This window comes from Oryctolagus cuniculus, chromosome 3 (genome assembly GCF_051225735.1).
Source record: "Oryctolagus cuniculus isolate XC-2025 breed Fujian yellow rabbit chromosome 3, ASM5122573v1, whole genome shotgun sequence".
Taxonomy (NCBI): domain Eukaryota; kingdom Metazoa; phylum Chordata; class Mammalia; order Lagomorpha; family Leporidae; genus Oryctolagus; species Oryctolagus cuniculus.
In genome coordinates this window covers 54,581,352-54,604,177 of record NC_142869.1, presented here as the reverse complement: position 1 = coordinate 54,604,177, position 22,826 = coordinate 54,581,352, and the positions used below count along the sequence as shown (strand labels likewise).

The 22,826-nt window shown below is 37.2% G+C and overlaps 1 protein-coding gene across 1 annotated transcript in view; it reads left to right on the top strand.

The window, feature by feature from the left end:
- The window catches only part of FSIP2 (fibrous sheath interacting protein 2), a 123,740-nt gene that overhangs the window by 28,914 nt on the left and 72,000 nt on the right, over positions 1-22,826 (top strand). Inside the window, 6 exon segments of the mRNA XM_089329034.1 lie at positions 2,896-3,022; positions 4,946-5,032; positions 19,801-19,920; positions 20,276-20,288; positions 20,628-20,644; positions 21,972-22,075. Of these exon segments, the coding sequence (XP_089185160.1) occupies positions 2,896-3,022; positions 4,946-5,032; positions 19,801-19,920; positions 20,276-20,288; positions 20,628-20,644; positions 21,972-22,075 (468 nt within the window).

The window sequence follows — 22,826 nt, the reverse complement described above, 5'->3', positions numbered from 1 at the left end:
CTCCGCCTTGCAGCGCTGGCACACCGGGTTCTAGTCCTGGTCGGGGCGCCGGATTCTGTCCAGGTTGCCCCTCTTCCAGGCCAGCTCTCTGCTGTGGCCAGGGAGTGCAGTGGAGGATGGCCCAAGGCCTTGGGCCCTGCACCACATGGGAGACCAGGATAAGTACCTGGCTCCTGCCATCGGATCAGCATGGTGTGCTGGCCGCCGCGCGCTGACTGCTGCGGCCATTGGAGAAAAAGAAAATTTGCTTGAGTATTATTGGTTAATATCAGCTGGGTATACAATTTTCCATTGACATTTTTTTGCCCACTACTTTAATGTAGTTCCACTGTCTTTTCTAATTACAATAAGAAAATTATTCTTAACAGTTTCTTTCTATGATACATAACCTACTTCTTTCTGACAACTTGTAAAATTTTCTGTTTATTACTTGTTTTCAAAAATTTTATTACTATGTGCCTTGCTGAAATTCTCTTTGTTTTCTCTTCATTGTTTTTTGGGGGCTTCCTGGGCCCATAGGTTTATGATTACCATCATATTTGGAGCGTTTTAGTCATTATTATCAAGTATTCCTTTTATCTCTATCATTTCTGTAAATATTAGGTAGTTTCATATATCACTGAAGTTCTTTTCAGTTTTTCCTTGCAGTGTTTACTTTTGAATGGTTTCTGTTGAATTTGTTGATAAATCTATTCTGCAATATCTACTCTTCTATTAATGCATCCATTGTATTATTAATTTCATATAACAGAAAATTGGTTTTTTTTTTTTTTTTTTTTTTTTTTTGACAGGCAGAGTGGACAGTGAGAGAGAGAGACAGAGAGAAAGGTCTTCCTTTTGCCGTTGGTTCACCCTCCAATGGCCGCCGCGGACAGCGCGCTGCGGCCGGCGCACCGCGCTGATCCGATGGCAGGAGCCAGGATCCAGGTGCTTTTCCTGGTCTCCCATGGGGTGCAGGGCCCAAGCACCTGGGCCATCCTCCACTGCACTCCCTGGCCACAGCAGAGGGCTGGCGTGGAAGAGGGGCAACCGGGACAGAATCCGGCGCCCCGACCGGGACTAGAACCCGGTGTGCCGGCGCCGCTAGGCGGAGGATTAGCCTAGTGAGCCGCGGCGCCGGCCGGTTTTGGTTCTTTTTATATCTACCTTTCTTATTTTGTAAATATGTATAATGTAGTTGTGTTAATTGCATTAATGGCTTGTGCTTAATTTTTGCAATTCACAGGTAGTTTTTGATTGAGTTACTTTTATTTTATTTTATGTAAGGTTTATTCATTTATTTGAAAAGTAGAGTTCAGAAAGGCAGAGGCAGAGAGAGAGGGGGAGAGAGAGAGAGAGAGAGCGAGGGTCTTCCATCCTCTGGTTCACGCTCCAATTAGATGCAATGGCCAGAGCTGAGATCAGCCAGAATCAAGGAGCTTCTTCCAGGTCTCCCACATGGGCACAGGGGCTCAAGGACTTGGGTGCCATCTTCCACTGCCCTTCCAGGTCAAAGTAGAAAACTTTATCAGAAGTGGAGTAGCCGGGGCTTGAACGGGCACCTAAATGGGATGTTGACACTGCAGGCAGCAGGCTTACCTGTTATGCCACAGTACTGGCCCTGAGTTTCTTCTTTTTTTATGGGTCCTATTTCTTTACCTGCCTGTTCATCTTTGATTGGAAACGTGATGTTATGAATTTTACTTTGCATACCAGGTATTTTATATTTATATTTTTAGAAATACTTATTAGCTTCGTTCTTGAATGTTAGCAATTTATTTGGAAGCATTTTCATCATACAGGTCTTCCTTCTTTAATATTTTTTAGAATCAGAACCATGTTTAATGTGAGACTAGTTATTTCCTACAACTGAATTAAAACTTAGTTTTATATTCTCTCTGATATCATGTGACTCACAATTTTTTACACTGTGACAGTGAGAATAGACATGATTTCCATCCCTAGTCCCCAGGTAGGTACTAAGCACTGTTCTCTCCAATCTTTCAGAATGGTTCTTTCCATGAACTCAGATATTTTCTTTACATGCATGTACTAACTATTTTCTTGCTGAATATTCCATAGAACCCAACCCCCAGAGGATCTCTGAAGTTCCTCCTCTATGAAATTATTTCCTTTCTGGTATATGCAGGGTCATATCAGTTCAGGGATTCACCAAGAAAAGTCACATTCACATAGTAGGCCAAAGTGACTTTTGGTTAGGCCCTCAAGAATCTTCTAATTTAAAGATGACTGAGAAACTACTTAAACTCACAGGATAGATATGAAAAAGAACCCTATCTGATCAGAAACTGAACCAGATCCCTGAAGGTGAGAAGTGAAGTAAATTATGTCAGAGTGTTAAATATATGATTTTTTATGACAAAAGGATATTTATCCCATACTATGCTTTAATTTTTATTCTCATTATAACTTCACAAGACACAAGAGAAATCACTTGCCAGCGCCGTGGCTCACTAGGCTAATCATCCACCTTGCGGCGCCGGCACACCGGGTTTCCAGTTGGGGCACCAGATTCTGTCCCGGTTGCCCCTCTTCCACGCCAGCTTTCTGCTGTGGCCAGAGAGTGCAGTGGAGGATGGCCCAAGTCCTTGGGCCCTGCACCACATGGGAGACCAGGAAAAGCACCTGGATCCTGGCTCCTGCCATCGGATCAGCGCGGTGCGCCGGCCGCAGCGCGCTGTCCGCGGCGGCCATTGGAGGGTGAACCAACGGCAAAAGGAAGACCTTTCTCTCTGTCTCTCTCTCACTGTCCACTCTGCCTGTCAAAAAACAAAAATAAAAAAATAAAAGAGAAATCACTGTTCATTTCCAATATGCTACTATATTTTAAATATTTGTTTTGGATTTATAAATGGCCAGTTGATGTTAACGATCATGTTTTCTTTAATATTTTAGAAGCAAGCCCTTCTAGAGAAAAAAATGGCTTATCATTTACAAAAAATGCAAGAAACTGGTTTTAAAGAAGAAGATATAGGAAAAAGTACATTTGAATATAGAGGACAAGATGGAACACTTGGTGAATGTAAGAATAGTAAAAGATAATGTCTCTAAATAGGAAATGCTTATCTATATAGAAATTTCTTTGTAACATTCAGAGTACATGCCAAACCTTGTTCTAGCTTTTTCCACATTATAGCCCAAGTTCAAAAGTAGATATATATGTAAAAATTATAGTTAACTAAAACAATCTTATTAGCTTACAGACAAGCTTGCTTGCCTTATAGTTCACTATACTTAAAATAATGTATTTTTTCTACTGAAAGTGTAAAAACTCTCAGGTAACATAATTGCTATTATGTAGAAACATAATATTTTACTACATTAGAAAAAATAATTTTGGGGATGGACATTTGGGTTAGAGGTTAAATTGCTGGTTGGAACACCCATATTCCATATCAGAGTACCGGGGTTCAAGTCCTAGTTCTGCTCCCAAGTCTAGCTTCCTGTGTAATGCACACCTTGGGAGACAGCAGGTGATAGTTCAAGTAGTTGGATCCTTGTCACCCACATGGGAGACCTGACTCCCAGCTTTGGTCAACGCTGCTATTTGGGAAATGAATCATTGGATCGGAGCTCTCTCTGTCTTTCTTTCCACCCTCCTCCTCCCCTCAATGAAATAAATAAATTTTTAGAAAGAATAAATATTGTGAAGTGATTAAGCTAATTAACAAGCTAATTAACATATTCATCATCTCAGTTGCATGTTGTATTTTTTCAGAAAACTTAAGATTTACTTTTCTAAGCACATTTCAAATGTGCAATAAATTACTAACTGAAGTGACCATGCTGTACATTAGACTCTCAGAACTTGCTCATTTTATAACGGAAACTGTGTGCCTTTTGACTAACTTACCCTCATTCTTCCAATCCCCTACCTCTGGTTAAGCATCATTCTACTCTCTGCTTTTCAAAACATTGTATTGTATGTCTCAAAAATATATAACTTTTATCTGTCATTTATTCTTACATAAACCTGGAAAAAATAAAACATTGTTTCTTCAATCAAAAAATCCAGACAATTCTAAAATAAGTAAATACTTCCAATATGCCATCATCATATAAATTATTTTTTGTTGCATTGTATATATTTTAAAATGTAACTTCAATAATATGAAATACTTGTAAGGCAACCATTATCAAATAAGGGCAATGAAGTCCCTGATATTCATTTATTGCCTCTAGTTAATATTAATAATTGTTAATATTGATTAATATTAACCAAGTCTGTTAAAGGGAATCTCCCTCAGATTTCTTCTAATACATATTTGTAATTGGTTTTGTTGATTTTTCAGTAAACATAAAGTTATAATGAGAATCTATAAAGTACATAAGTTGTTAGATAACATTGTCATCTTCCACCAAACTTAAAACCTCTGGGGATGGGAGAAGGAGAGCAAGAGCGAGAGCGAGAACGAGAACGAGAATGAGAGGGAGAGAGAGAGAAACATTAGAAGAATCACATCCAGTAGTCTATGAATTGGGAGGCATTGCTCTAACATTTTACAACTCTAAAGAAAACCCTTTACCACACAGAGACAGAGGATCTTTTGCTAACCTATATTTAGAAAAAGAAATTCTAATTGCCTTTATCACAAAGGGTATGCCAGGATTTAAGACACACCCAGCAACTGGGATAGGAACTGCTGGCTGATGAGTCTTCAGCCCAGTCAGTATACAGGTGTGTATTTCTACAGAGAATAAATGATACGTTCCAGTTGACCCTAGTGCAAATTTTTCTTTCTGTCAGAAGAATTAACTTGAGAGATAATGTTTCAGGGATAATTGTTTTTCCTCCCATTTCACATCTCTCTCCATCTTGTTCAATTTCTTCTCCTATTTCCACAGGTTAACATATGCTTCACTTTCTCTTGGACATGAAATAGTAGATTATTCTGGGTAATTTTGTCTTTCTCATTATTAAAAATAAATGTTCTATGTTTTTAAGCATCTCCAAAGAAGAAAAAGAAAAATTCTGATGATATAAAGTTACTGTTTCCTGCTGATGACCAGAAAATATGTAAAGAAGTATATGGTAATTTAATGTTAGCTTCAGAAATACTAAACATTAAATAGTAATTTGTAGAGAGCCTGAATTTGGTGGTGACTGCTTCTAAAATGCAGATATATACTCTTAACTCTCTCATCAAATGATCATTTTAGAGTGATGCTTATCAACAAGTAAACAGCCTTTGTTACTTTCAGATTTGTTTTTTAGATAACAAATTCAGTATTTTGAACCTGACTTCATACTATCAGTTTAGAAAAATTAAGCACTTATTACTATTAAATACATAATTCAGAATTTCTAAAATTTATAAAATAACTTTTTAAGAATAAAATGACTTTAAAAAGTGATGAAATGGGTGAGAAATTAAGTACATTAACTCCAAAGCCACTGAGATCCCACTGAAATGTCACTTTTCTTATTTCTTATCTTTTACTGTGTTGCCTGTTAGAGCTCACTAGATCAGAATAAGAGCCAACATAGCAATATGAAAATCCTCCAATCATACACCATCAAATGTGTGAGACCATTCAAAATGGAACATGACTGCCTTTGCTCTGTTAAATTGTAAAGGAGAAATTAACATATAAATCTTAAATCTCTTTGCCCTTATTGGTAACAATACAAAGATAATAAAGTCTATAATCTTTCCACATGTGAGTACACAATTTGTCTCATGAAAGACTCAGAAATTTGTGAGGAGTCAAGGTTGCCTTAGCTTAGGCTGTCTTCCACCTTCACGATCACTGAGGTTGAGTAAATGCAGCTCTAAGCTCTTGTGGGTTTCAGGTTTAAAGTCCAATTTTCTAAGTTGTCAAAGAGTTATTATAACATGCACAATAATGATAACATTACTCCCACAACTAGTAAATACAAATTCTCCATTGCTAACATAATCTCAAACAAAGTGATACTCTAAATTCTAGTATTTAATTCAATCCAAACTAGTACAACTACTGTCAGATAATGTCAGTGGTATGGAAGGATGAGAGATAGAAAATACTGATTTTTTTCAACTTTTATTTAACAAATATAAATTTTCAAAGTACAACTTTTGAATTATAGTGGCTTCCCCCCCATAACCTCCCTCCCACTCGCAACTATCCATCTCCCACTCCCTCTACCATCCCATTCTTCATCAAGATTCATTTTTCATATTAAGCTGCTAATCAACAGTCAGGGTGAGGGCTGATCAAGTCACCGTTTCTCATAGTGTTCATTTCACTTTAACAGGTTTCCTTTATGGTGCTCAGTTAGTTGTCACCTATCAAAGAGAACAAGTGGTATTTGTCCCTTTGGGATTGGCTTATTTCACTCAGCATAATGTTTTCCAAATTCCTAACAGGGATCACTTTTCAGTTAAAATTTAAACACTTAAGAATAATTGTGTGTTAATTACAGAGTTCAACCAATGGTACTAGAACAAAAAAAAGTACTAAAATGGATAAAGTATTACATTGTACATCAACAGTCAGGACAAGAGCTGATCAAGTCACTGTTTCTCATAGTGTCCATTTCACTTCAACAAGTTTCCCCTTTGGTGCTCAGTTAGTTGTCGCCAATCAGGGAGAACATATGATATTTGTCCCTTTGGGACTGGCTTAATTCACTCAGCATGATGTTTTCCAAATTCCTCCATCTTGTTGCAAATGACTGGGTTTCGTTGTTTTTGACTGCTGTATAGTATTCTATGGAGTACATGTCCCATAATTTCTTTATCCAGTCTACTGTTGATGGGCATTTGGGTTGGTTCCAGGTCTTAGCTATTGTGAATTGAGCTGCAATCAACATTAATGTGCAGACTGGTTTTTTGTTTGCCAATTTAATTTCCTTTGGGTAAATTCCAAGGAGTGGGATGGCTGGTTTGAATGGTAGGGTTATCTTCAGGTTTCTGAGGAATCTCCAGACTGACTTCCATAGTGGCTTGACCAGTTTGCATTCCCACCAACAGTGGGTTAGTGTCCCTTTTTCCCCACATCCTCTCCAGCATCTATTGTTGGTAGATTTCTGAATGTGAGCCATTCTAACTGGGGTGAGGTGGAACCCCATTGTGGTTTTGATTTGCATTTCCCTGATTGCTAGTGATCTTGAACATTTTTTTTCATGTGTCTGTTGGCCATTTGGATTTCCTCTTTTGAAAAATGTCTATTGAGGTCCTTGGCCCATCTCTTAAGTAGGTTGTTTGTTTTGATCTTGTGGAGTTTCTTGATTTCTTTGTAGATTCTGGTTATCAACCCTTTATCAGTTGCATAGTTTGCAAATATATTTTCCCATTCTGTCGGTTGTCTCTTCACTTTCCCGACTGTTTCTTTTGCAGTACAGAAACTTCTGAATTTGATGCAATCCCAAATGTTAATTTTGGCTTTGACTGCCTGTGCTTCTGGGGTGTTTTCCAAGAAGTCATTGCCGGTTCCTGTATCTTGCAGGGTTTTTCCAATGCTCTCTAATAATTTGATGGTGTCAGGTCGTAGATTTAAGTCTTTAATCCATGTTGAGTGGATTTTTGTGTAAGGTGAAAGGTAGGGGTCTTGCTTCATGATTCTGCACATGGAAATCCAATTTTCCCAGCACCATTTATTGAATAGACTGTGCTTACTCCAGGGATTGGTTTTGGATTCTTCATCAAATATAAGTTGGCTGTAGATGTTTGGATTGATTTCTGGTGTTTCAATTCTGTTCCATTGGTCTATCCATCTGTTTCTGTACCAGTACCATGCTGTTTTGATTACAACTGCCCTGTAGTATGTCCTGAAATCTAGTATTGTGATGCCTCCAGCTTTGTTTTTGTTGTACAAGATTGCTTTAGCTATTCGAGGTCTCCTGTGCCTCCATATGAATTTCAGCACCATTTTTTCCAGATCTGAGAAGAAGGTCTTCTGTATCTTGATTGGTATTGCATTGAATCTATAAATTGCTTTTGGGAGAATGGACATTTAGATGATATTGATTCTTTCAATCCATGAGCATGGAAGATTTTTCCATTTTTTGGTATCCTCTTCTATTTCTTTCTTTAAGGTTTTGTAATTTTCATTGTAGAGATCTTTAACGTCCTTGGTTAAGTTTATTCCAAGGTATTTGATTGTTTTGTAGCTATTGTGAATGGGATTGATCTTAGAAGTTCTTCCTCAGACATGGCATTGTCTGTGTATACAAAGGCTGTTGATTTTTGTGCATTGATTTTACCCTGCTACTTTGCCAAACTCTTCTATGAGTTCCAATAGTCTCTTAGTAGAATTCTTTGGGTCCCCTAAATAAAGAATCATATCATCTGCAAAGAGGGATAGTTTGACTTCTTCCTTCCCAATTTGTATCCCTTTAATTTCTTTTTCTTGCCTAATAGCTCTGGCTAGAACATCCAGAACTATATTGAAAAGCAGTGGTGAGAGTGGGCATCCCTGTCTGGTACCAGATCTCAGTGGAAATGCTTCCAATTTTTCCCCATTCAATAGGATGCTGGCCATGGGTTTTTCATAGATTGCTTTGGTTGTATTGAGGAATGTTCCTTCCAAACCCAGTTTGCTTAGAGTTTTCATCATGAACAGGTGTTGTATTTTATCAAATGCTTTCTCGGCGTCTATTGAGATAATCATATGGTTTTTCTTCTGCAGTCTGTTAATGTGGTGTATCACATTGATTGTTTTGCGCACATTAAACCATCCCTGCATACCAGGGATAAATCCCACTTGGTCTGGATGGATGATCTTTCTGATGTGTTGTTGCATTCTATTGGCCAGAATTTTATTGAGGATTTTTGCATCTATGTTCATCAGGGATATTGGTCTGTAATTCTCTTTCAATGCTGCATCTTTTCCCGACTTAGGAATTAAGGTGATGCTGGCTTCATAGAAAGAATTTGGGAGGACTCCCTCTTTTTCGATTGTTCTGAATAGTTTGAGAAGAATTGGAGTCAGTTCTTCTTTAAATATCTGGTAGAATTCAGCAGTGAATCCATCTGGTCCTGGGCTTTTCTTTGTTGGGAGGGCCTTTATTACTGTTTCAATGTCTGTCTTAGTTATGGGTCTGTTTAGGTTTTTGATGTCTTCCTGGTGTCGCTCCCCGTCTTCGTGGAGGAACGACAGAGGACCCTGTGCTGTTCTTTTGTCTGCTCGGCCCTCCCCGGGTTTGCTGCTGGATCTTCCCAGGTTGGCTACTGACCCTTCCACCTCCGTGGAAGGGCGGTTCCCCCTAGCCACTTTCCCCACTTCCACGGGGGAGCGGCACACCGCTGGCCGGCTCTCTCGGGGGCTGCTCAGGTGTTCCTCATAGATGTTCCTGGTGCATGTTGTCTCTCTCCTCCTTTATAGTCCTCTTCCACCAATCCCAACTCTGCTACCCACACGCTGAGTACGCTGCTCTCCTCCAATCAGGAGCAGGTCCTGCTGTTTATTGGTTGAACTGGAGGCAGCTGTGTAGAAGCTGTTTCCTCCTCTCCCAGCGCCATATTGTGGGAGAGCAGATGCATAGAATAAGTCTTAATTCCAGTAACAGTATAGTCTGAGTTGCTCCCCATACCTGGTTCAATTTAGGTAGGTTGCATGTGTCCAGGAATCTATCCATTTCTGATAGGTTTCCCTGTTTGCTGGCATACAAGTCCTTGTAGTAATTTCTGATGATTCTTTTTATTTCTGTGGTGTCTGTTGTTACGTTTCCTTTTTCATCTCTGATTTTATTGATTTGGGTCTTTTCTTTTTTTAGTTAGTTGGGCCAATGGGGTGTCAATTTTGTTTATTTTTTCAAAAAAACAGCTCCTCATTTGGCTGATTTTTTGTAATTTTTTTTTATTCAATCCTGTTGATTTCTTCTCTGATTTTAATTATTTCTCTTCTACTAGATTTGGGTCTGGTTTGCTGTAGGTTTTCTAGATCCTTGAGGTGAATGGAAAGCTCATCTATTTTTGGTTGAATACTGTAATCAATACACAATTCTTCTTAAGTGCTGAAACTTAACTGAAAAGTGATTGCTGTTAAATATAAGAGTGGCAATAAGAAAGGGAAGAGATGTGCAATTCAGGACATGCTCAAGCTGACTTACCTCAAACGGTAGAGTTAGAAACATACCAGGGGATTCCAATTCAATCCCATCGAGGTGGCATGTACCAATGCCATCTCACTAGTCCCAGTGATCAATTTCTGTTCACAATTTATCACAATGATAGGACTAAGAGCCAAAGGGATCACAGAAACAAGAATAGTGTCTGCAAATACTAGCTGATAGAATAAAAAAGGGAGAGAATGATCCAACATGGGAAGTGAGATACACAGCAGACCCATAGAATGGCAAATGTCCTAACAGCACTCTGGCCTCATAATCAACCCTTAAGGCATGCGGATCCGGCTGAAATGCCCATGAGAGTATTTCAGGCATGGAAAGCCAAGACACTCTGGGGGGAAAAAAAAAGACCTAAATGAAAGATCTCCGTGAGTGAGATCCCAGTGGAAAGAATGGGTCATCAAAGAAGGAGGTACCTTTCTCTGAAAGGAGGAAAGAACTTCCACTTTGACCATGGCCTTATCTAAATATGATCAGAGTCAGTGAACTCAGGGGGCTTCCATAGCCTTGGCAGCTCATGACAAGAGCCTAGGGTGATTACTGAGGTCATAAACAAGAGTGTCAATTTGTTAAGTCAACAACACTATGCACTTACTCCTCATGTAGGATCTTTGTCCTTAATGTGCTGTACATTGAGATTTCATGCTATAACTAGTACTCAAACAGTATTTTTCACTTTATGTTTCTGTGTAGGAGCAAACTGTTGACATCTTTACTTAATGTATGCTAAATTGATCTGTATATAAAGAGAATAGAAAATGAATCTTGATGTGAATGGAAGGGGAGAGGGAGTGGATAAGGGAGCGTTGCGGGTTGGAGGGACGTTATGGGGGGGAAGCCATTGTAATTCATATTCTGTACTTTGGAAATTTATATTCATTATATAAAAGTTAAAAAAAGATTCATTTTTCAATTATCTTTATATACAGAAGATCAACTTAGTATATTCTAAGTAAAGATTTCAACAGACTGCACCTACAAAGACACACAAAGTATAGAGTACTGTTTGGGTAGTGGTTTTACCGTTAATTTACATAGTACAACAGGTTAAGGACAGAGGTCCTACATGGGGAACAGGTGCACAGTAACTCCCATTATTGCTTTAACAATTGACACTCTTATTTATGATGTCAGTAATCACCTGAGGCTCTTGTCATATGGGATATGTACTCTATAGAATACTATGCAGCAATAAAAAATGAAATCCCATCATTTGCAACAAAATGGAGGAATCTGGAAAATATCATGCTGAGTGAAATAAGCCAATCTCAAGGGGACAAATATCATATGTTCTCCCTGATTGGTGACAACTAACTGAGCACCTAAAAGGAAACCTGTAGAAGTGAAATGGACATTATGAGAAACAATATCTTGATTAGCTCTTGTCCTGTCAAGGAACAACTTACTATTTTATTCCTGTTAGTATTCTTTTGTTTTACTTAATACCATTGGTTGAACTCTTTAATTAACACACAATTATTCTTAGTCATTTAAATTTAACTGAAAATTGATTCCTGTTAAATATAAGAGTGGGAATAAGAGAGGGAAGAGATGTACAGTTCGGCACATGCTCACTCAGACTTACCCCTAATTGTAGAGCTGGAAACGTTCCAGGGGATTCCAATTAAATCCCATCATGTCATTTACCAATGCCATCTTACTTGTTAAAGTGATCAGTTTAAGTTCATAATAGATCAAAAAGATAGGTTTAAGTGTCAAAGGTATTACATAAATAAGACTAGTGTCTGCAAATAATAATTGATAGAATTAAAAAGGGGAGAATGATCCTACATGGGAAGCAGGATACACAGCAGACTCATAGAATGGCAAATGCCCTAAATATCACTCTGGCCTCAGAATCACCTTATGGCATTCGGATCTGGCTAAAAAGCCCATGAGAGTATTTCAGGCATGGAAAGCCAAGACACTGTGGCAAACAAAAAACAAATGAACTGAATGAAAGATCTCTGTGAGATCCCAGTAGAAAGAACAGGCCATCAAAGAAGGCAGTACCTTTCTCTGAAGGGAGGAGAGAACTTCTGCTTTGAATATATCCTTGTCTAAATAAGATCGGAGTTGGCAAACTCAAGAGGCTTCCATAGCCTTGGCAGCTCATGAGAAGAGCCTCGGGAAAATACTGATTTTTAACCTCAGTGATTAACAAGTCTTTCTGTGATAGATAGCTCTTGTTCATAACCATGAATTAAGTAAATTCAGTAAAGCACAATTGAACGAAATATCCCAGTAAAAGATGACTTGTAAGCCTGTTTTGATTCATATCTGCTGGTTATCTGTCTCTTCTATTCTCCACTCTCAGAGAGTGGTGTGTGAGACACTTAGGTCTTTTCTGTGAATTTCAAAAATGTGCAATACCTATATTGCAAGGTATTGTGTATGACTAGTAATGACCTTCTTTCCAATTTACCATAATTAAACTTCCTTAGTTATCATTTCATCACTGATCCATGAGTTGCAGCACTGTACTGTATCACACCCTTTGCACATTTTTCTGGCTGCGGTGTCATACAAACTTTTGCAACTGGCGCCTCTCCAGGCAGAATACAGATCCCCAAATTTTCCACATCTTCTGATAGTATTTGTATATTTTCATACACTCCCCCGCCCACAGAAAGATTCTAAGGCATTTGTTTTAATTTTTAAATTACTTGAAAACAATGTTAATTTTTTACAATTGCATGAATTTTAACACATACATATATTTTTATAATCACTAAATAATCACATATGGAAAAAGAAAAACATGGAACAGTTTCAACATTTCAAAAATCGCCTTCATACTACCCTTTTTAGTCACACCCTCCTACCCACTGCTAATATCACTATTTCGTAAGTATAGCTCTTTTTATTTGGGGGAATTTCATGTAAATAGATTCATGCAGTATTTAACAACTTTTCTAAAATGGCTTGTTTAACACAACTCAGCATAATGCCTTTAAAATTCACCCAAGTTTTTGTACATATCATAGTGTGTTATTTTTATTTTTGAGTACTATTACTGTTATAATTATGTACTACAGTTTATCTCCTTGGAAATTTATAGATATTTGGAGTTCTTTCATGTTTTTGTGATTATCAATAGAATGACCACAAGCATTATATGGAGCTTTCTGTATAAATGAGAGATCCATATGGTAAGTGAATTCTTAAGTTGATGAAGAATTGGCCCAACTATTTTCCAGATTTTCTATAACATTTCACAATTCTATCAGTAATACATGAGAAATCCAATTGCTATGTATCTGTATGTTTGTTCTCATTAATATGTTTTTATTTTAGCCTTGCTACCCTCTTCCATACTTCTCCAGCTTCTTCTAATCATCATTCTAATCTCAACTTCAATGAAATCAGCCTTGTTAGATTCCACATATGAGTAAGGCCATGGTACCTCTCTTTCTACACCTTGCTCAATTCACTTGACATAATAACCTCCAGTTCCTTCCATGATGTCACAAGTTTGTTCAGCATTTTTATGATGTAAAGATATTTAATTTTATCAAATACCTTTTCTGCATATACTGTGATAACAGTGTTTCTTTTTCCTCATTCTGATGATATGCTGGATCATGATTATTGACTTTAGTATGCTGAACTATCCTTGCATTCCTGGGATGAATGCCATCTGACCCTGGTGAATAATCTTTTTAATATACTGTTGGATTCAATTTGCTAGTATCTGGTAATGATATTTGCACCTATATTCATAAAGAATATTAGCCTGTCACTTTCTTTTCTGGGTGAGTCCTTGTGTGGACTAGGGTAGTCTTGGCTTATATCCCAAGTATGGAAAAATTCTCTCCTCTACTGTATTTTGGAATAATTCTAGAAGATTTAGTGTCAGTTCTTTTTAAATGTTTGGTAGAATTCAGAATTGAAGCCATATGGTCCTGGGCTTTTCTTTCATGGGAGACTTCTTATTACTGAACTCAATTTTGTTATTTATTATTGGTTTGTTCAGAAATTGTTTCTTCATGGTTCAATATTGATAAAGTGTATGTGTCAAGGAATTTGTCCATTTCTTTTAGGTTACCTTTTTTTTATATTATTGTTCATAATAGTTTCTCATAATCCTTTGTGTTCCTGTAGCATCAGTTATAAGGTGTCCCCTTTTACCTGGAATATTTTATTCATTTGTATTCTCTATTTTTCTTAGTGTAGCTAAAGCTATGTCAATAGTGTTTATCTTTTTATTTTTTAAGATTATTTTTTATTTATTTTATTCAAACATCAGAATTACATGGAGGGAGGGAGAGACAAAGATCTTCCATCCATTGGTTTATTCTCCAAAATGGCCACAAAGCCCAGAGCTTGCCCAATCCAAAGCCAGGAGCCAGGAGCTTCTTCCAGGTCTCCCATATGGGGAGCAGGGACCCAAGCACTTCTGCCATCTCCCACTGCTTTTCAAGGCCGTTAGCCAGGAACTGGATTAGAAGTAAAGCAGCCAGAACTAGATCCAGTGACCATATGGGATGCCAACACCACAAGCGGAGGCTTAATGTACTATGCCATAGTGCTGGCTCCTGTTTATCTTTTTAAAGAAGTAGCATTTCATTTCATTGGTCTTTTTTATTGTTTTTCAGTCTTTATTTTATCTATTTCTTCTCTGGTCTGCATTATTTCTTTCTATTTGAGTTTTTGGTTTAATTTTGTTTTTCTCATTTCTTGGGGATCACAGACAACTTTTTATTTGAAATCTTTTTATTTATTTGACAGGTAGAGTTATAGACAGTGAGAGAGAGAAAGAGAGAAAGGTCTTCCTTCCATGGGTTCACTCCCCAAATGGCCGCTATGGCCAGCACTGTGCCGATCCAAAGCCAGGAGCCAGGTGCTTCTTCCTGGTCTCCCATGTGGGTGCAGGGGCCCAAGCACTTCCTCCATTGCCCTCCTGGGCCACAGCAGAGAGCTGGACTGGAAGAGGAGCAACCGGGACTAGAACACAGCACCCATATGGGATGCTGGCACTGTAGGCAGAGGATTAACCAAGTGATCCACAGTGCCGACCCCGAAATCTTTTTCTTTATTGTAAGTATTGATTGCTACTGACTTCCCTTTAATTTAACTTTTGCTGTATCCTGTATATTTAAGTATGGTGTGTTTCTGTTTTCATTTCTTTCATTTTTTTTTAAAATTTTCTTCTTTATTCCTTTCTTGATCAATGGGTTGTTCAAGAGTAAGTTGTTTATTTCCATTTATTTTTGAGTTTCCAAAAATTTTCTTGCTATTTAATTATAGTGCATTGTGGTCAGAAAAGATACTTGATATGATTTCAGTTGTTAAAAATTTGTTAAGACTTGATTTGTGGCCTACCATATGATCTGTTCTGGAGAAGCTTCCAAGTACTGTTGAGAAAAATGTTTATTCTGCAGCTATTGGCTGGAATGTTCCATAGATGGTCTAGGATAAGTTTTAACTTTCCCATTGCTTTATTTCTTGAGCATGATATAACCATGGCTAAAATTGGGGTACCAAAATCACTTCCTGCTATTGTATATGTGTCTTCTACCTTCTGATATTTTCTTCTTATTTATTAATATCTCTTTTAGTTTAATGATCTTTCTTTAGCATTTCTTGGGAGATATGTCTGGTGGTGATAAATTAGATCAGCTTTTGTCTGGGGATGTCTGTATCTCTACTTTATATCTAAAGAATAGCTTTGCTGGGTATAATATTCTATGTTAGCAGTTTTATTTTTTTCTTTTCTCCCGTGCTTCATAGCTTCATAGTCTAATTTCACTGTCTCCTGGCTTGTAAGATTCTGAAAGTGTATCAGTTAGGTGAATTGGGACAGGGACACCTTTATGTGTTACTAGTTTCCACTTTCAGTTTTGAAAAGCCTGTCTTTTACCCTAAAGACTTGAATATAATATGCTTCACTAGAGTTGAATCTGACTAGTGACCTCTGGAATTTCTGAGCATGAATATTGAATCTTTAGGTTTTGGAAGTTTGTTTTAATTGCTGAATAAGCTATGCTTCTCCTTTGGCATTCTCAGGTGTCTCCTGAACTCTCAACACTCAGGTTTTTGTGCTTTTCATGCTGTCCCAAAGTTCCAGTAAGCTTTCTTCACTTGATCATTGTTATTTTTTATCCTTCAGCTATATATTTTTAAATAGTCTATCTTCAAGTTCACTAATTCTTGCTTCTATGTAATCTATTCTGCTACTGATGCCCTCTACCATTTTTAATTTGGGTTAGTATAATTGTCACAGTTTTTTTAATAACAAATCTTTTTTTAAAATCTCTGTTAGAGTAGTGAATTATTTCTGTATTTTATTGACCCTCATAGAGTTTCCTTCAAATATCTATCTTGCATTCAGTATATATGAGTTTACAGATTGCTTGGTTGCCTTATTTTGTTCCTTACATGAGTTCATGGTTGCTTGAAAGTATTTAATTCTTGCTGGCAAATAATATTGTCTATGCATTTCAGGATTAGATATATTACACAACTCACAATCTGACTTTGTACCTGAGCTTCCAGGAATTCTAAGTAGTGTGCTTATTTATTCTGAGCCTGTAGAGAATTCTGCTTCTTCAGCACTGCATCACACACTAGAGCAGGTCGTCTGTAATCTGCTATAGATGTAATTTTAGCACAAGAAAGTATTGGAATTCCAGAACAAGAAAGTGTCCCAAGGCCAGCGCTGTGGCACAACTGGTTAACGCCCTGTCCTAAAGAGCCAGCATCCCATATGAGCACCAGTTCGAGACCCAGCTAGTCCACTTCCAATCCAGCTTTTTGCTATGGCCTGGAAAAGCGTAGAAGATGGCCCAAGGCCTTGGGCCCCTGCACCGATGTGGGAGACCCAGAAGAAGCTCCTGGCTCCTGGCTTCCAGTTGGCACAGCTCTGGCCGTTGTGGCCAACTGGGGAGTGAACCATCGGATGGAAGACTTCTCTCTCTCTCTCTCTCTCTCTCTCTCTGCCTCTCCTCTCTCTGTGTAAGTCTGACTTTCAAATAAATAAATAAATTGTTAAAAAAAAGAAAAATAAAGAAAAGAAAGTGTCCCAAGTTTATGTGTGTTTTCAATCAGCAGTTTTGTTTTTTTTTAATAAGAAAATTGGGCAGTTTTGTGTCACTGCCGCTGCCCCCCCCCTTTTAAAAAAAAGATTTATTACCTATTTGAAAGTCAGAGCCACACAGAAGGAGAGGCAGAGAGAGAGAGAGAGAGAGAGGGAGAAGGAGAGGGAGGTCTTCCATCTACTGGTTCACTCCCCAGTAGGCCACAACTGTGGGAGCTGCACCGATCAGGAGCCAGGAGCTTCTTCCAGGTCTCCCATATGGGTGCAGGGGCCCAAGGACTTGGGCCATTTTCCACTGGTTTCCCAGGCCATAACAGAGAGCTGGTTCAGAAGTGGAGTAAGGCCGGCGCCGTGGATCACTTGGTTAATCCTCCGCCTGTGGCGCCAGCATCCCATATGGGCACCGTGTTCTAGTCCCGATTGCTCCTCTTCTAGTCCAGCGCTCTGCTGAGGCCCAGGAGGGCAGTGGAGGAAGTGCTTGAGCCCCTGCACTCACATGGGAGACCAGAAAGAAGCACCTGACTTCTGGTTTCAGATCGGCGCAGCGCCGGCCGTAGCGGCTATTTGGGGAGTGAACCCATGGAAGGAAGACCTTTCTCTCTGTGTTTCTCTCTCTAATTGTCTACAATTCTACCAGTCAAATAAATAAATAAATAAATAAATAAAAGAAGTGGAGCAGCTGGGATCTTTTTGTTTCTGTATGAATTTTTTTCCAATTCCACGAGGAATATCATTGGTAATATGATCGTAATTGCATTGAATCGGTAAATTGCTTCAGATAATATGGACATTCGTTATTAATTCTTCCAATAAACCGAAAAGCTTCTTCCTTCTTCTTTTTTGTGTCTTCTTCAATTTCTTTCATTAGTATTTTGTAGTTTTCATTATAGAGGTCTTTTACATCCTTGATTAAATTTACACCAAATTATTTAAGTGATTTTAGCCATTGTGGATTAGTTTGCTTATATAAATTCTTTCTCAGCAAGACCATTGCTGGTTATTGTTTCCTTTATTCTGCTTATTAACTGTTGGCAAGAATGTAAAGTAACTGAAACTCTAGTACACTGCTGATTTGGTATATAACATGATATCTAAACTTGGAAACAGTTTGGCAGTTCTTAAAAGTCAAACATTTACTACCAGTAAAATGCAGAACTTTGTCCACAGAGGATTTTCATGAAAGTTATTCGAAGTTTATTATGAAAGTTCAGTACTGAAAAGTACCGAATATCCATCAAGAGAGGAGCAGATAAGAAATTGTGAAATATTCATGTAATAAAACTAAAGTTTTAACATCTCAAAATATTCTGCTTAGGGTGGGGGCAATGAATATGTACTATTTGATTCTATTTAAATAAAATTCTATCAAATGCAAACTAACCTCAGTTGGGAACTATAGTTCAATGTTTGTGGGGGATGGGAATAAAATGATTGATGGATTGCAAAGTTGCATGAGAAATTTTCAGAAGACATTGAGGTTTTTTTTTATTTTATTTTTTTTTAACTTTTATTTAATGAATATAAATTTCCAAAGTACGATTTATGGGTTACAATGGCTTCCCCCCCATACCGTCCCTCCCACCCACAACCCTCCCCTTTCCCACTCCCTCTCCCCTTCCATTCACATCAAGATTCATTTTCGATTATCTTAATATACAGAAGATCAGCTTAGTATACATTAAGTAAGGATTTCAACAGTTTGCTCCCACACAGAAACATAAAGTGAGGAATAATAGATGATTTTTTTAAATGATGATGAAATCAGAGCAGACCTATTGTCATGTTTAATCCCAGTGAGAGTCAAGTTGGGAGTTGATAATTTCTTTTTTTCTTTTTTTTTTTTTTTACAGAGGATCAGTTTAGTATGCATTAAGTAAAGATTTCAACAGTTTGCACCCCCATAGAAACACAAAGTGAAATATATTGTTTGAGTACTCGTTATAGCATTAAATCTCAAAGCACAGCACATTAAGGACAGAGATCCTACATGAGGAGTAAGTGCACAGTGACTCCTGTTGTTGACTTTACCAATTGACACTCCTGTCTATGGCATCAGTAATCTCCCTATGCTCCAGTCATGAGTTTCCAAGGCTATGGAAGCCCTCTGAGTTCTCCGATTCTTATCTTGTTTAGACAAGACCAATGCCATCTCACAATTCCAAGTGATCAATTTCAGTTCACAATTGATCATAATGAAAGGACTAAGAGTCAAAGGGAGCACATAAACAAGTCTAGTACCTGCTAACACTAACCGATAGAATAAATAAAGGGGAGAGTGATCCAACATGGGAAGTGAGATACCCAGCAGACTCATAGAAAGGCAGATGTCCTAAATAGCACTCTGGCCTCAGAATCAGCCCTAAAGGCATTCGGATCTGGCTGAAAAGCCCATGAGAGTATTTCAGGCATGGAAAGCCAAGACACTCTGGCAAAAGATCTCTGTGAGTGAGATCTCAGTGGAAAGAACAGGTCTTCAAAGAAGGAGGTACCTTTCTCTGAAGGGAGGAGAGAACCTCCACTTTGACTATGACCTTGTCTAAACAAGACATTGAGTTTTTAATCTTGATTGATGTGATGGTTTCATACTTGTATATGTGTTTCAAAATTAATTAAACAACTACATTTAAGGGAGTTCAGGTACTATACTTCAATTTTATTTCAATATGATTGTTTTAAAAATCATAGTTTCTCTTTCATTTACTTTTAGGACAAGCAAATGCTGCTTACCATTCTCAAAGTAGTTCTAAGACTGTTTTAAAAAAATCGACTTCAGTTGTTGTTCCACCAGATGTACAGGATAATGATACAGAAAAAAAGGTATAAAGTTGTATTTCACAGTTTTACAGACTTTATTAATGTATATATTTCATTTTTACTTCTGTGTACTATCTCTTTCACTAGTATGGTGTTATGTAATTAGGGAAAGTGTCTTCTGTTCATGAGATCTGCTCCCTTTCCCTGTCAGAGCAAGTGTTCAGCTACCTTTATGCTAAACACATGAAGTAGTTTACTAGAAATGAATTTAACAAATATTTAGCAATTATGATTATAACAATAGTGTGTATTTATTGACCACATACTGTTGTCCAAGTGGTAAGCCTACAAAGAACTTGGTCATATTAAATATAAATATGAATACATAATTGGTCCCCTTGAAGATTCATTGTCTTGTGGGGCAGCAGACACAGAAAAAATGTTACATTAAAATGAATTTGAAATAGTAAATTTTATTTTGTTACTAAACAGTGTTTTCAATGAACACTATGTTGGATTAGATTGGGTAGGAAAGTGTTAGGTTGGATTTCTCTGAGAGATAAATGAATGACTCAACTTTTTAGTACCAGCCATTGAATGGATTGTAATGACTTTATGTAAAATATAGAGTACTAGAAGAGGAGTCAGTTTGTACATTTCTGACTACTGAGCTCAGTTTTGAGCTAGTTAAGATAAGATTCTGTGGAATGTTTCCTAGACTGGTAATACGTATTGTTTCCTGACAACTGTTGTCAGTGTATTTGTGGATGAGAGAGAGAGAGAGAGAGAGAGAGTGTGTGTGTGTGTGTTTGGTGGGAGAGCATCTGTATTCATTTGGTTTATTGACAGAATAAAAATATTTTTTGAAAATACATTTACTAATGACTTTTTTTCTTTAATGTTGTATCATATAGCTAACTAAAAAATCAAGTATTTTTGATGATAGAGGTAAGAAAATGGAAAACATCTGTTATTGTTCCATTGTTAAATACACCATTAGATTTTTATCAAATAGTTTTTAAGTTTTCTTAAGTGATTATAAAATTATTCTTAAATAGAGGATTATATTGAATTAGAGATTACAATAGCATGATTGCATATATAATCATATATATAATACATATAATGAGCAATCTACATGATTGATCATTGTATCTTTCTTTTTGAATTTTCAAAGTATGGAAAAATTAGGGTCCCTGTTGTAGACGTTTGTACTGATAAGTAGAGTAAACTATTGGAAAACTATGATTCATGAGATTTCAATACAGAAACCTGTACCTGGGAATGTTCCCATACTTAGTTGCCATCAATTCCTCACAAATGGTACATCCAATTTTACAATTCCCTCTAAATAAAATATGATCAATATTTGTTAGATTTAATTCAATAAAAATTCTCCCATAAATACACTGCATATATACACAGAATAATAGTAGATATTTCCATCCATTGACTAATGACAACCTCAAAGTCAATACAAAACTGAATTCGTCATCTTCCTATTTTAACTAAGGCACCAAACCTGAGTTATCTCTGACTCTTCCTTTTTCATGCATTTTACATTGAAAAATTGCTACTTCTAGCTAATAATATATTTTATCATCTTTTTACCAGGCCCACATCTACTGCTCTTATTTATTTCATTTTTGTAATAATGATAGTAACCTTTGAATTTTTTTAAATTTTAAATTTCTTCTTTTAATCCTCTCTAAATTTTTTCTTTGAAAACACTCTTCCTAAAGCAGTTTTATTTCCCTATTCAAGTGATGGATTTTGTCTCATTGCATATTGAATAAAATGTAAACAACTAATTCTGACAGTGGGATGTGGTTAGTGGCAGGAGATTAAAGTGGCATAATGACAAATATATTACAATGAGAGGTTAAGGAATTTGGACTCTCCCTTGAAGGCCATGGCGAACCACTGAAATTTTGTAGGAAGTGGGCATGAATAGAGTTATTTTTATTAGAGATACTTCTGTAACTCAAATAAGCTCTGATTATGATAATCTCAGTAATTATAGTAGCTTCTTAAAGTGAATGTTGTATCAATGCTATTAATACTATCATTAATGCAAGGATATGATTTTCTCACATTTAAAGACATCTCTTCTTTCCCTAGGAGCTATAAACATGTCTACTCAAGAATCAGTCATTACAGCTCAAACGTCACCCACAAAAAATTTTCCTAGAGCTTCACAGTCCCTTTTGGATCCTCAAAAAGGAGAGGTACATAATATTTTTCTTACTTTAAATGCAAACACAATAAATGAGTTATGATCTTAAGGTCATCATTGATCTTAAGGTCAAAAAATGTATTTTTTAACTAATAATAGAGAATAGCTTTATTCCCTGAAATTAATAATACCAATAATAACATTTGAATATCCTTAGGATAGTCTACCTAAATATAAGTCACAAGATGATAGTTTATAATATTTACCTATTTGGTCTAGGGGAAGTATGAAATGGGACTTTGATTTTTCTTCTTTTTATTAAAGATTTATTTATTTTAAAGAATTGCAAACAGAGGGAGAGCTAGAGAGAGAAAGAGAGATCTTCCATCTGTTGGTTTACTCCCCAAATGGCTGAAATGGCCAGGGCTGGGCCAGCAGAAACCAGGATCCAAGAGTTTTCATCTGGGTCTCCCACATGAGTGGCATGGGCCGAAGCATTTGGGTATCCTCCACCACTTTTCCAGTAGAATTAGCAAGGTACTGTATCAGAAATGGAATAGGTGGGACACAAACTAGTGCCCATATGGAATGCAGGCATGGTCAGCAGTGGCTTAGCCCACTATGCCACAACGCTGATCTTTGATTTTTATTCTTCTAAATAATTCCATGCTTTTTGACCCAATAATAAAGATACAGCCTCTGAACACAAATATATGTTCTCTGCTGATTTTTCATTTTGTTGTAGGAATCAAATCCATGTCTTTGGATCCATTGTTAGCATAACTGGTTCACTATGCTAATAA